At 54.5% G+C, this 13,379-nt stretch overlaps 2 protein-coding genes across 2 annotated transcripts; one reads left to right on the top strand and one right to left on the bottom strand.

Moving 5' to 3' along the window:
• Window positions 1–513: 513 nt before the first annotated feature.
• On the bottom strand, window positions 514–3,933 carry IWZ02DRAFT_300526 (uncharacterized protein). Its single transcript, XM_066763929.1, has 5 exons — window positions 3,653–3,933; window positions 3,495–3,599; window positions 2,850–3,448; window positions 967–2,803; window positions 514–909 (listed from the first exon to the last, which is right to left on the bottom strand). Exons 1-5 carry the CDS (start codon window positions 3,696–3,698, stop codon window positions 737–739), a joined length of 2,760 nt encoding a protein of 919 aa, XP_066621916.1. The 5' UTR covers window positions 3,699–3,933; the 3' UTR covers window positions 514–736.
• A 436-nt stretch (window positions 3,934–4,369) lies between these two features.
• IWZ02DRAFT_300511 (CCR4-Not complex component, Not1-domain-containing protein) lies at window positions 4,370–12,059 on the top strand. The gene is made up of 4 exons (XM_066763928.1): window positions 4,370–5,122; window positions 5,175–5,499; window positions 5,547–10,537; window positions 10,586–12,059. Exons 1-4 carry the CDS (start codon window positions 4,520–4,522, stop codon window positions 11,843–11,845), a joined length of 7,179 nt encoding a protein of 2,392 aa, XP_066621915.1. The 5' UTR covers window positions 4,370–4,519; the 3' UTR covers window positions 11,846–12,059.
• Window positions 12,060–13,379: the final 1,320 nt, after the last annotated feature.

Below are 13,379 nucleotides of genomic sequence, written 5' to 3'. Positions count from 1 at the left end.
CCCTCTCCCTCTCACTCTCTCACCCAACAATTCCATCAGAAGAAACCATGCACATTCTACGACCTGTCGGAAAATACGCAACACCGCACCAACTCCATCCTCCCGCCCGCTCTCCGACCAAAGACAGTCAAGGGAAAAAGTACGTACCCAGAAGGAAAAAGGGAACGGGAGAGGAAGAAGTGTGGATTGAAGCAAAGCCAAGCAATCTGTGATCAACGAGAAACCTAGCAACCACACTACCCTCCACTCCACTCCGCGCCGCGCCGCATCATGCCGACCCAGCCTCGCCATCCACTTAACACACAATGGAACCAAAAATTCGAATTGGGGGGGGAATCAAACTGATAAATGGGCAGAAACAAAAGCAAAGGAAAGCAAAGAAAAGAAGAGAGAGAGAGGAAAGAAGGGGGGGAAAGGGAGACATGTCCGCCTGCCCATCCAGGACCCGTGCAAATCCCACAATGCGCTCGCTCGCTCGAAGAAATTTCAACATGAAGTGCCGCTCGTCGCTGCGTGACCACGTGATGATGACAAAGACCGTGCGTCGTGATTGATTGATTGATTGATCGTGCTCGTTCGCTCGCTGGGAAACGATGGTATGTATGTTCGGACGAGAGGAGAACAGAGAAGAAGAGTCTCCCGGCAAAAGGGAAAAAACGAAAAAAGGAAGATTGTGATGAGACCGAAACCAGCACACACCCACGACCGTGGCATGCGAGGCGAAGGAAGAAAGCCACTAGCAGTTTTGCAGGTAGTTGCTGGGCACGAGACCATAGGCGCCCGGCTGGCCGCCGACCACCTCTGCCGCCCACCAGCCGTCGTCTTGCTCCCTGAGGATGGCGAGGATGTCGTGTTTGGCGAAGCTGAGCTCCTCGGGGATCTGTGCCGTGTAGGGGTACATGGCGCGAGCTATTTGCAAGATTTGTTAGCAAACATCAGGACAGTGAGAATATCAGCTTGAATTACCGTAGTGCAGGACTCTAGGGTCTGGCTGGACCATAGTCTGCGGCCGTGCCTCGGCCACGCTCTTGCTCCTCACACGCGTGCTCAGCGCTCCGCCGCCGTTGCTGCCGCCGTAGCTGCTCATGGGCCGTGAAGCCGGAGGCATGCCTCCGCGCTGACTGCCTCCTCCGTACGTCGATCCGCTCGTTGTGGGCGTCAGCTGCAGCGCCATGTCTCCGCCACTGCTGTGGCTGCTGGTCGGACGTCCGCCAAAGTGTGGAGCAGGGGACGTCGCGCCTCCGCGCGTACCTGGCCGCGAGAATTGAGGATTGGGCGACAAGGCACGCGGCACGTTTGCTGGAGCATTGTTCATCCAGTATGCGTCGTTTGCTCGGGGTTTGATGGGGCTGGAGGATTGAGCACGAGGTCTGTTTGCGGTTGGAGCTGCAAAATGATTTGGCGAGGCTCCACGGTGGATCCGGGCCTGTACATGGGGAGGGGACCGCATTCCTTGCTGAGCCTCGTGCAGTCCAGGACGAGGGCTGGTGCCGCGGTTGATTCCGGGGCTGAGCGCACGCGGGATATCGGTGCTGGTTCGAGGAGCGGAATGGGCAGAGCCGCCAGACGAGCGCGGAGAAAACATCTTTTGTGTCTGGCTGACATATTTCTGCGTTGTTTGCTGCATCTGCTTGGCCGTGTGGGCAGACCGAGGGGCGCTGAGCAGGCTAACTGGCTGCTCGTACGAGGGGGGAGGAGTTCCACTTTTTGCGGCGTTCAAGCCTGCCTGGCCAAGAGCAGGAGGTGGATCAAGATCAGGTGCAGGGGTTCTAGAGACGGGGGTCCTAGAGATGCCGGCATACCGGTCTGCTGTAATACGGCTTGCGGATTTCTTGGATCCTCCTCCCTTTAGCTCAGCAAGAGCCTGTGCCAATATGTCTCCGTCATCATTTGGAGGTTTTGTCGGAGATTTCTTTGGTGAAGGCGCGACGTCAAACACATTCTTTCCGACGTTGAGTTGAAAGTTGGCCCTTGGATCGACAGGCTCGGGGTCCGGACTTGGAGATGCTCTGGTATTACCCGCAATCATGGAAACGCGAGTTTGGCGACTGTAGAGAGGCTGCTGTGTAGACCAAGTGTTGCGGCCATTAGTCAAGGGAGCTGGCTCGGGATCCTTGTCCTTTTTCTTGAACGGACTGCGGCCTTGGAAAATTCCACTCCTCTTCTTGAGAATCGAACGATCACCTGGACCAGCCGAGACAGGATCCTCCAGTTGCTTCACTGGTGACGGTGCACCGCTGAAAGCCTCACCACTGGTGAAAGAATTGGGATTAGAATAGTCGCTGCGAGAGTCGCGACTGTCCGGACGAACTGGGCTTGGCACAGTCGAACTTCGCTCTGACGGAGGGGCGATGCGGCAAAACTGCGTCATTCCGTCCGTAGGATAGGCATTGTGAGGGATCGAAGGGATGTCTCCGTATTGATTCGTATATTGCTGTTGAAGCGCCTGAGCTTGACTGTATGAACGTCGTGAGGGCTCCTGGACTGGATGTGGAGCAGTGCCATGCAAGTCCTTGTGGCCTAGCTCCCTTGCCAGTGGATTGTTAGGATCATGGTGAGATTCGTAGACGGATGGCTGTGGCGATGAGCTCCGAAACGCGGGGTTCATCGTTCTCTGGAATTGTGCCACGGAGTAGCTGTTGTCTTCAGACGTCTCGGAAACGTCGTCTGCATCTCCACGACAAAAGTCTATGAATTTGGGTGCATCTGGTATTTCCTGGCCGGTCCCACTATCCTTGATGAAGTTGGTAATGTCCTTTTGAACATCACAATCTTCAAGAGAAAGACGTATTCTTTCGAGAGCCTGCCAATCGTTAGCTCCAAGCCCTCTTCCAAAGGCATGTACTTACTGCATCGTCGATTTCGCAGACGGTGGAGGAAATGTTGGCAAACTGCCATAGACTGCTCTTCATAAAATCGATGCGCTCTTCTTCGAGGTCTTGAAAGCCATCGCAGGCCTTTTTCCACTCCCTGTTCCATCGCTCGGTGGTATCTCCCAGCACCTTGACAGCCTGCTCGTACTCCTGGCTGCTGGTTGATATTTGTATCTTGGTCTTTTCCAGCTTGGCCTTGTTCTTCCGTTCTTCCTGGCCCATGACCATGTGTCCCTGTGCCAGATAGCCCTTGATCTTCAAGCAATCCTGCTCATAGCGGTCCCGTGATTTATTAACGGCGGCGGTTTGCTGCATCTTGACTTTCAAAAGCTTCTCAATCCCAGCCTGGATAATCTTCCGGCGTTCCTTGATACCCCCGGCAAAGGCCGACAGCTGCTCTTCGAGTTCCGATTTCATCTGGCTGGCGATTTGCTGGTGCGCTTTGCCCATGGATTCCATCTCGGACCGGACAGAGTCGAGAGACAATTTCAAGGTACCGCCCTCGGATGAGCCAAGGGGCTTCCGAGCTAGATTCAGCAGTTTTCTGGCGTAATCTTCTTCGATTTGGGCGCGTGCTGTAGAGGTCAGGCCAGGTTTCTGACGTGGTATACAAAAACGTACCCGTGTAGAACGACTTCATCTCATCTCCCGTCACTTTGGCATTGTGCATGCGCTCCAAAAGCGGCGAGACACCAGCATCTTCTTTTCCCCAAAAGTTGTTGGCAACTAAAAAGAGGAGTTAGACAAGCGATGGCAGTTACAGACGACGGACGGCGTACAGGAGAGCGTCACAGAAGGCGGGTCAGTGAGCGATGTCCCAGCCATGGTGCCGGGAGCTCACGAGGGAGCTTTGGAAGCGGCGCAGTCGAGATGGTGATGGGGGAAACGGTTGGGAGAAGCACAAGTGGCAAGCTCGAGGCCGGATGACAAGGACGTGGCGTGAATAATTTCAGAAGAGGTGCTGAACAGGTGTGCCAGGTAGAGTGGGCAGCAAGGTGGGTAAACATGCAGCGGCAGGCGTTCGCCGGGTAACGCGACCTGAGGGAAGCAAAGATGGAACCTAAGCCACAGCCGACAGCCACACGTCACCGCCACAGCTGCCACCACACGTGAGCTCGCCCACCTCGCAGCCGCACACCACAAAACACCATCAGGGGCAGAATTGATGCACAAGAGGGCCGTTTGCTTGCTGGGCATCATGGAGCATGTTTGAAGCATCGCCAAGAGTCACGGGGTCCGTGGACACCAGACGCGCAATTGAGTTCCAGGGACGCTGTTGGCGCGCTGTTGCTGGACAGGCCGCCCTTCTGTCTGCAACGAGGCGCAGTAGCGACGCCCTGTATACATCCAACGACAAAAGATGTTGGAGCAAGAATTCGAAAGGCAGCATGGTAAGGTAATGTAGAATAACTGTGGTGAGGTAGCTCAGGTAGACTCGACCGCCGCCGCCGCCGCCGCCGCCGCCGCCGGCAGCTGCCGCCAAGAGGCCCGCGCAGCCCGAAGCCAACCTTGCCGTGAGTGAGCCTTCACCTTTCCAAGACACATACGCTCCTCATCATCATCCTCCTCCACCATCACGTCCCCCGCCTCCGCCTCCCACCGTTTTCCGTGTCGCGACCCTGCAATCCGATGGAATAGCTGTCTAGATGAGCCAGCAATTCCCCTGGGGCACCTCAAGTCAGCAACCCAGCGGACGCCGTGGCCTTGCTCCCATCTCTACCGCCTTCAACTCCTCCAGCAGACCCAGCTCCTCGGCTGCCAACTCGCCCTCTCGACCCGCCTTTTCTCCCATCAATCCACCCTCCGCTCAGGTCCAGGCCTCGTCCTCCCGCCGCATTGTCAGCCGCACCTCGTCCGCATCGTCGACGACCTCGCATTTCTCCCCGTCGCAACCCGGACAGCAGCAGCATACCCAAGGGCCGCTGCTGTCTTCCGGTCGCCGTCCAACCATAGCTTCGTCAGGCGCCTCCCAATTCGCTTCCTCCGCCGCGGCTTTGCCTTCCGCTTCGCAAGGTGGTGGAGGTGCGTCAAGCACCAGCGGCGGAGGGAGCTCCAAAGTGGCTCGAGCCTCACCTTCACTCTCACAGCCAGGCAACGTCGGTTCGCCTAGCAGCAACTCGGCTGCATCCGCTCCCTCGGACCAGTCTCTCTCCAGAATTGTCATTGCGCAAGTCTTTCTCCTGCTCAGCTCGCTCAAGGAGGACAAGGACAAGACCAAGTGGGAACAGCAAACCGACCAGATTCGCAAGGTACGTCGTCACTTCACGTATCAATTAGGCGCTGCTAACTTGTATGTCGAAGCTGGTCGACTCAAACGGCATGGAGGTGTTTTCCAAGTACTTCCGCCGCCTGCTCCAGGGCAACGCGTCGCAAATATTCCCTGGCTCTGCCAAGAGCAGCGACAACACCGGAAGCTACCCACTGCTCGTCGGCGAAATGCAAAAAATCACCCAAGACCCTCAGCAAGCATACAAGATTGCCGAATCCATTGACACAACTGAGGGTGATTTGTACAGGGATTTCGACTTGTCCACGTTCATGGAGCATTTCAAGTTGGATCCGGTAGGAAAGACGACTTTGGCCCTGGCTTGCAAGACCACATCAAAACCGGACCTACGGACCAAAGGCAAGATTCTCAACTCCATCCGACCGCACAATGCTAATTCCATCCAGCCGACGCGATCCTCTCAAACAACTATCAAAGCTTCCTCATGTCGCTCGTCAACTCGGTTCCAGAAGCCGTCGAAGACATCCCTCCCAACATTCTGGCGTCCGTCATCGACCGGCTCGCTCAAGATCCGCCGCGCACTTGGAATGACGACAGCAAAAACAACCTGCTCTTCGCCATACGCGCCAAGTACGAAAAGGCCACAGGAATCGTCCCTTTCGATGTGCAGGCCGCTTTGCACTTGTTCGACCTGCTTGAGAGCCCCAATACCCTGCTGCGACTCGTGCAGCGCGCAGGCCCCCGAGGAACATTGACCGTGGATGCGTGCAAGGAGCTGCTGGCGTCGGCTGACGTGCGCGATGTCCGAGACCAACAAGTCGCCAACACGCTTCTGTTCATGGCAATTACCCAGAATGGTCAGGCATACAGCACCAGCAACTTTGTGGCCGCAGTGCGTGAACACCGGGCTGGGCAGCGCCTGGATTGGCAGGACGTCATCCATTCTTTCGACCGCGAGGGACTCAAGGTCAACTCACAGCAATTCCTTTCCTTGTACAGGGCACTTTTACCGCTGGCGCAGGAGTATGAGAACTTCGACATTCAGCTGCTGTGGGGAGGATCTTGGACGCATCAGGACACGCAGCTGTCCTTTGTCGTGTCGTTTCTCTCCTGCAATCCGGAGGATTTGGATGTCAACCAGATTCCAAGGCTGCGGAAGTCCTTCACTCTTGAGCTTTTTGACGAGGCGTCACCAGAGGTGAAGCAGAGAGCACAGGAAGTCATAAAGCATCCACTCGTATCCTTGGACGCAACCACCGCCCTCTTCACCATCATTTTCCGCTCGCAGGAGACGTACAGCTTTGCCCAACGTCTTCATATCCCTCAAACAGTGATTAACCAACACACCGACATTTTTGTGGTGGCCGCTGCAGCAGTTCACAAACCGTGGGTGGGTTTGCAAGAAATGGCAATGCGCCAGTTATTTGGTCCATTCGTTGAAAAACGGGTGCACGTCTACAGCTTTGCGTTGCACGGACTTTGGAAACAGGACAGCATTTGGGTCGCTGGCAAATTCCTGGACCTTTACAACTCGAACCCGCTGACCTTGACAAACATCTTGGAACACGCAACGGAACACGGCTGGATCGCCGACCTCGTTGCCCTCAACTCAGACATGAGCTTGGACCTTGCTGCGCTGGCTCACAAGGAAGGTCTTTTCGATCTCGAGCCCTGGGCTCAAGATACCCTTCGTCGGATTCCAGTTTTCCCCAGAGTCCTGCAGACCTTTCTCCAAAACAAGGCCGAGACGGATCTGCAAGCGCAACGCGATGGTACGCCACCGGTCAACGTTCCTCTCGCCGTCAAGACTGTGCACCCGCTGCTTGGCTTCCTCCAAGGCCATCTTCCAGACGAGGAGCTTGTCTCTCTCCAGAGAATCTGTATCGGTGCTTATCCAAGGTTGATCAACTACGGAGAAGGCATGGACGAAATAATCGATGTCAATGGCGAAGACGGCAATGCAATCTCTCCCGAAGCTGATCGAAAGATGCAAGAGCATTATAGGAACATGTATTCAGGCGATAGCGACGTCAGGAAGATCATCGAGGAGCTTCAGAAATACAAGTCGTCTGAAGATCCTGCCGATCAGGACCTGTTTGCCTGCATGATTCATGGTCTATTCGACGAGTACAACTGCTTTGGAGAATACCCAATCGAGGCCTTGGCGACCACGGCCGTGTTATTTGGCGGCATTATCCAGTTCAACCTCCTGCCCCGGATTCCTTTGCAGGCCGCGCTCGCAATGGTTCTCGAGGCGGTCCAGGAATATCCTCCGGAAGCATCCATGTACAAGTTTGGACTGCAAGCTCTCATCAACTTTTCAAACCGTCTGCCGGAGTGGCCGAGATTTTGCGATCGTCTTTTACGTGTTCCTGGTCTTCAAGGTACCGAGGTTTGGACCAAGGCAGAGGAAATTGTCCGGCGGCAACGTTCCGGCGAGGTCAACGGTGAGACCGATGGAGACATCCAAGCTTTGTCCGTTCGGCCCAATGGAAACTCGCAGACTGAACCGCCGAATCGGCCTTTTACCTGCATTCACCCAGATCCGCCCTTTGCTGAGGACTACGAAGATCCCGAGGAAGAGGTCCAAGATAAGGTTCTTTTTGTCCTCAACAACGTCTCGGAGCGCAACCTCGACGAAAAGCTCAAGGATCTGAAGGAGGCATTGGAAGAGAAACACCACCAGTGGTTCGCAAGCTACTTGGTCGAGGAGAGGGCAAAGATGCAACCCAACTTTCAACAGCTCTATCTCGACATGTTGGAGCTCTTCAACCACAGAAAGCTGTGGGCTGAGGTCCTTCGTGAGACCTACGTCTCGGTCATTCGTCTCTTGAACGCCGAGACGACGATCAACTCGTCAACCGAACGCACCCATCTGAAAAATCTTGGCGACTGGCTCGGATCGTTGACAATCGCCAGGGACAAGCCCATCAAGTTCAAGAACATTTCCTTTAAGGATCTCTTAATAGAAGGCCATGATACTCAGCGGCTGGTGATTGTGATTCCGTTTACTTGCAAGGTTCTCATTCAAGCAAGCAAGTCGACGGTATTCAAGCCACCGAATCCATGGCTCATGGAAATTGTTCGGCTTCTCATGGAACTCTATCACTTTGCAGAGCTCAAGCTGAACCTCAAATTTGAAATTGAGGTCTTGTGCAGAGGTCTGGAACTGGATTACAAGACGATTGAACCCTCCAACTGCATCAGATCCCGGCCTCTTCAGGAAGAGGAGCTCATCGCTCAGGGCGTCCCAGATGGCCTCGAAGGTTTCAACGAGCTGTCTCTCATGGGCCTCAACAGGGCCAGAGGCATCAACGAGCGCTTCTCGCCTGCCGCCATTCAGGCTTCGCTCCCTGATCTCAGCCAATCCCTCGTCTACCCACCTGCTTCTGGCAACCTCGGAGCTACAACCCGTCTGCGGTCAATCTTCCACGCCGCCGCTCAGTCCGCCATTGCGGAAATCATTGCACCGGTCGTGGAGCGCTCAGTTACGATTGCTGCTATCTCGACTTCTCAGCTCGTCACCAAGGATTTTGCTATGGAATTGGATGACACCAAGTTCCGCGAGGCAGCTCACAGAATGGTCAAAGCTTTGTCTGGCAGCCTCGCGCTTGTTACTTGCAAGGAACCTCTCCGCATGAGCATCATGAACAACATTCGCATTCTGGCACGGGATTTGCCCGAGCAAGCATTGCCGGAGGGTCTGATTTTGATGTTTGTCAATGACAATTTGGACACAGTCTGTGGCATGGTCGAGCAAGCTGCGGAAACCCAGTCGCTGGCCGAGATTGACGTGCAAATAGAAGGTGGTCTTCGCCAGCGCCGCTACCACAAGAGCGCTCAAATCCGCGAGCCCTTCAACGATCCCCCAGTTAAGCACTGGGCTGGATACATTCCTGAGCCGTACAGGCAGAGCCCAGGAGGACTCAACGCTGAGCAATTGGCTATTTACGAGGACTTTGGCCGCCAGACTCGCGGCATGACACATGCCAACAACAACTCACAGGACAGCGGGCGTCAACTCCCCGAGGCCATGCAAGACCCATACCCGCAGGTCCCCAACCTCCCCACTCCTGCCGAAGCTCCCGCGATTCCGCGTCCAGGCTCGCAAATCCCCTCTCGTGTCCAAAACGCTCCTCCAATGTCTGGCACGATGCAACAGGCCCACCTCAATGGATTCGTTGATCCGCAAACGATGGGTGATAGGGCTCTTGGCTACCTTGTCGACCTGCAACGGAGCCTCAAGGAGACTGCAGAAGAGCACGTGGAAGAGCTGCTGCCGCAAGCACCTACGAGAGAGATTTACGAACAATTGGTTCACCTGGTTGAGTCGTCAGGCGCGCAGAAGGATAACCTGTCGCTGGGCATTGCTGGCAAAGTGGCTAATTACCTCGTGGCAGATGCGGATCGTCGCCTCGAATTCGAGGTCATGGTTCAGCTCATGCTTGTCTTGTGCCACCAATCCGCCCAGACTGCTCGGCAGATAATGATTTGGTTGTCCAACCTCGAGCCTGAGAGGCTTCTCAATGCTCATCTGGCAGTTTGTCTGATCCAGGCCAACCTGATGGATCTCCAGCGCTTGGACATTACGATTTCCAAGGTCATCCACGCACGTAACCACCACGCGCTGGACAGTCTTTCCCAGCTGCTTGACGAGACGGTCCTGGGCACCAATGTTGCAGCCTTCAGGACAGACTTTTCTCGGTCGCTCGAAGCTCTGACGCAGTGGCTGATTGAGGACGTGGACCTAGATGCTGGGAAGCAAATCATGTCGAAGCTGCAGGTTCCCGACACTGCTCTTCCCACTCCTTCCGACTTGATTCAGCGGGAACAGGTTGAATACGTGTTTGAAGAGTGGCTGCGCATGACCAGAGCTGGACAATCTCAAACTCCGTCTCAGCAGTTGATCTGCGCTTTCCTCATCCAGCTGCAATCTCGAGGCTTTATTCGGTCGCACGACTCGACAGCACACTTTCTTCACGTGCTCATCGAGTTGTCCATCGAAACCCACGAGCAGGAGATGCGGTCGCCCTATTGGAGCCCCGAAGCCGCCTTCTTGTGCGTCGACAGCCTAGCAAAGTTGATTGTTTGCTTGACCATCTACCGACATGAAATGGTCGAAAAGCCAAACAAGGCAGAGTACTTTGACAAAATTCTGAGTCTTGTTATTGTGGTCCTCATGAGCCACCACAACACTCGTGGCGAGCGTTTCAACGCTAAGGTGTTCCATCGCCTTTTCAACACCATCATCTGCGAGCTCCACGACAGCAAGAGTCTCCTGTCCAACCCAGGCCTGGAGACGGCTTTGACGATGGCCTTGGGTAAGGCGTTTGCCTTTTTGGTTCCCAAGCGCTTCCAAGGTTTTGCTTTCCAATGGCTGGCTCTCGTTTCCCAGCGCTTCTTTATGCCTGTGATGCTGGGCTTGGCTGATGACAAGGTATGCGAACAAAGCCTCCGTAGTATGAGTCAACTAATAGTATTGCAGCGCTGGGATCTCTACACGGAGTTGACCGAGGCCATGCTTGCACACGCCGGCCACCTTATGAAGCCTGTTGAGCAGGACAACAACGCCAGAGTCTTTTTCCGCGGCGTTCTCCGCGTCCTCTTGGTCATTCACCACGACTTTCCCGAGTTCTTGGCCGAAAACCACTTCCGCTTGTGCAACGCCATCCCTTCTCAGTGCACCCAGCTTCGTAACCTAGTCGTCAGCGCCTTCCCATCGTCGTTCCCCGAACTCCCCGACCCCTTTACGACTGGGTTCAAGGTTGATCGCCTTGAGGATGTGAGGAAGGCACCTGCAATCCGTGGCGACATTGAGGAGCAGCTGCGTGAGCACGGTGTCAAGAACGCCGTTGACAACTTGCTCAAGACATCAGAGCAGAGCACTGATGACCTCCTCAAGGTCATTGACGCTGCCTACAGTCCTAGGCGCGAGGAGACTGGTTTTGGATTTGCTCCCGTCACTGTGGACACGGCCTTCCTCCACGCTCTCGTCCTTTACATCGGCAGCAGTGCTGTGAGTGCTACAAACAAAGGCCCTGTCTTTAATGTGGCGTCCCCACACGCCAAGCTTCTCGAGACGCTCGCCCGGGAGCTCCGTCCTGAGGGTCGCTACCACCTGTTGAGCGCCATGGCCAATCAGTTGCGCTGGCCCAACAGCCACACGCACTACTTTTGTTACGCCATTTTGCATCTGTTTGGGTCACGCGGCGACCAGACCAACCTCGATGTGCAGCAACAGATTACTCGTGTGTTGCTGGAGCGTCTTCTCGTCCATCGTCCGCACCCATGGGGCTTGATCATCACCCTGCTCGAGATTCTCAAGAACCGCGACTACCAATTCTGGGACCTGCCGTTTGTCAAGGCTGCTCCTGAGGTAAGTTTCTGTATTCCATTTCGCCAAAGACCAACTAACTCCAAGACAGGTGGAACGCTTGTTCGGTGCCTTGTTTCAGCACATCAACCAGAGTCCGCGAGCAGTCTCGTAAATGCGCCGTGCCTTGGAACCGCCAGGCGCATCAATGTTGCTTGTCGCCAAGTCCAAAATCCATTCCATCAAGTAAATTTTGAGCCTGCTTCTGGGTGCAGCTCGCCCGCCCTCGAGGTCAAAGTCCCAGGACTCCACGTTGGCGGTTCGTCAACAAGCCTTGGTAAACATGAATTGCAAGCTGGCCAATCCTTCAAAGGACTGGAGAAACCAGCCATCAGGGCCAGCAGATCTCGCTCTCCCGGCTTCGTCGACTGATTTGGGCTACCATTGAAACCTTCGATTCCACCGACGCGTCGATTGATCGATCGTGGGTACTCTTAACGCCTTCTCTCGCATGCTTTGCACGACGAATGATTTGACACGACACCAAGAACATAGACAGGGGCTGTGAGCGGGGCTCATGGCATGCGGCCGACGGGCGGATTGGAAGAGTGTACTTGTGTCACCACTAGAAAGCGAGGCGTGGCTCACTCATCCACTCCTCCCTCTCGTCTCGTCCGTTTCATCGCTTTTGCTTCGCTCAACCAGACCCCAACAGCATCACCTTTTACTGTAAAAAGTTCTTCACATTCTCACACACTGGCACTGCGAGGCGGGTCGTTGTTTATGGTCTTTTTTTCTTCCCTCATCCAAAACTTTTCTTCCCTCTCTCTCCAATCAAGAAGTCGGTCCTCGAATTCATCATGACATTTTGCATTTTCAGTGCGCTGGGAGCCAGGAATCTGGGGCGGGCGGGCGTGCGTGTGTCACAAACAACTACTGCTATACAGGGTGGGCGGGTCGTCGGGAAATGGAGGGGAAACTTTGGGTTGGGTACTGCTACTGCCGCTCTTCACCTCCTTCTACTCTTTTTCTCTCTCTCGAGACTTCTTTTTCTCTCTAAAACACTACGGGAATGGAAAATTTTTAATCTTACAACGGGTGTTTACGGGATTTTGTGTTTGTTCTGTTGTCGTTGCTTGTTCCGCTGGTGCAGTGCTGCAGCAGCGTCGGCAGCGGCGCGGCAGTAGTTTGAGGACACGACGGCGGTGATTCAAGCGAATCAATGATGATTTGAAGCGGTCTATGTAGATTGATGAAGCTATGGATTAGTAGCAAAGATGAAACTACTGTTGTTGTTATAGAGTACCACCATGTGGATGTCGTCGAACAAAGCGATGGCGTCAATGATGGGTCGCGCGGATGATTGACCGGACCGTGCAGCATTTTATAGATTCCTTGATTTGTACATTGTGATAGAGCCTTCATGGAGGCGCGAGTGCCTGGTGTCGTGTTTGTTGGTCTTGCGCCCCAGCCAGCCAGCCTGCTAACCGGCTGTTTATGTGTCTATCTGCCTACTCTCTCTCTCTCTCGCCCAGGCACATGAAGTAAACGCGCGTGTCTGTCCCCATATGATGTTACGATGCATAAAAGACTTCCCCACCCCCCTCCCCACTCCCCACTCCATAGTTCGCAAGTCAACGGCCAGACCGTCCCTGGCTGCAGGCACCAAATCGTCCCATTTCACAACTTTGTTTTGTTTTGTTTGGTGTGGGTGAAATGTTCTTCAGTCAAGATGCAGGGTTTTATTTCGTGCATAGCGACATCGTCATTGAACAATGGTGAGGAGGGACAGCATTTTTACTTCTTGCTATTCGTCATCATCATCACCATCGCAAGAAGTAGGAGCAGCAACAAGAACACGGCTTTCAGACCGAGAGGGGAGACAGGGGTAAAGCAGAGCAGACCACGAAAAACAATAATCTATTTATGAGGCTTGCACGGCCAGACAAGCCCAAAGAGTGGGAAT

This window comes from Phyllosticta citriasiana (genome assembly GCF_038021145.1).
Source record: "Phyllosticta citriasiana strain CBS 120426 chromosome Unknown IWZ02scaffold_8, whole genome shotgun sequence".
Lineage (NCBI taxonomy): Eukaryota > Fungi > Ascomycota > Dothideomycetes > Botryosphaeriales > Phyllostictaceae > Phyllosticta > Phyllosticta citriasiana.
Note: the sequence above shows the minus strand (reverse complement) of the source record. Positions and strands in the feature narration are given on the sequence as shown.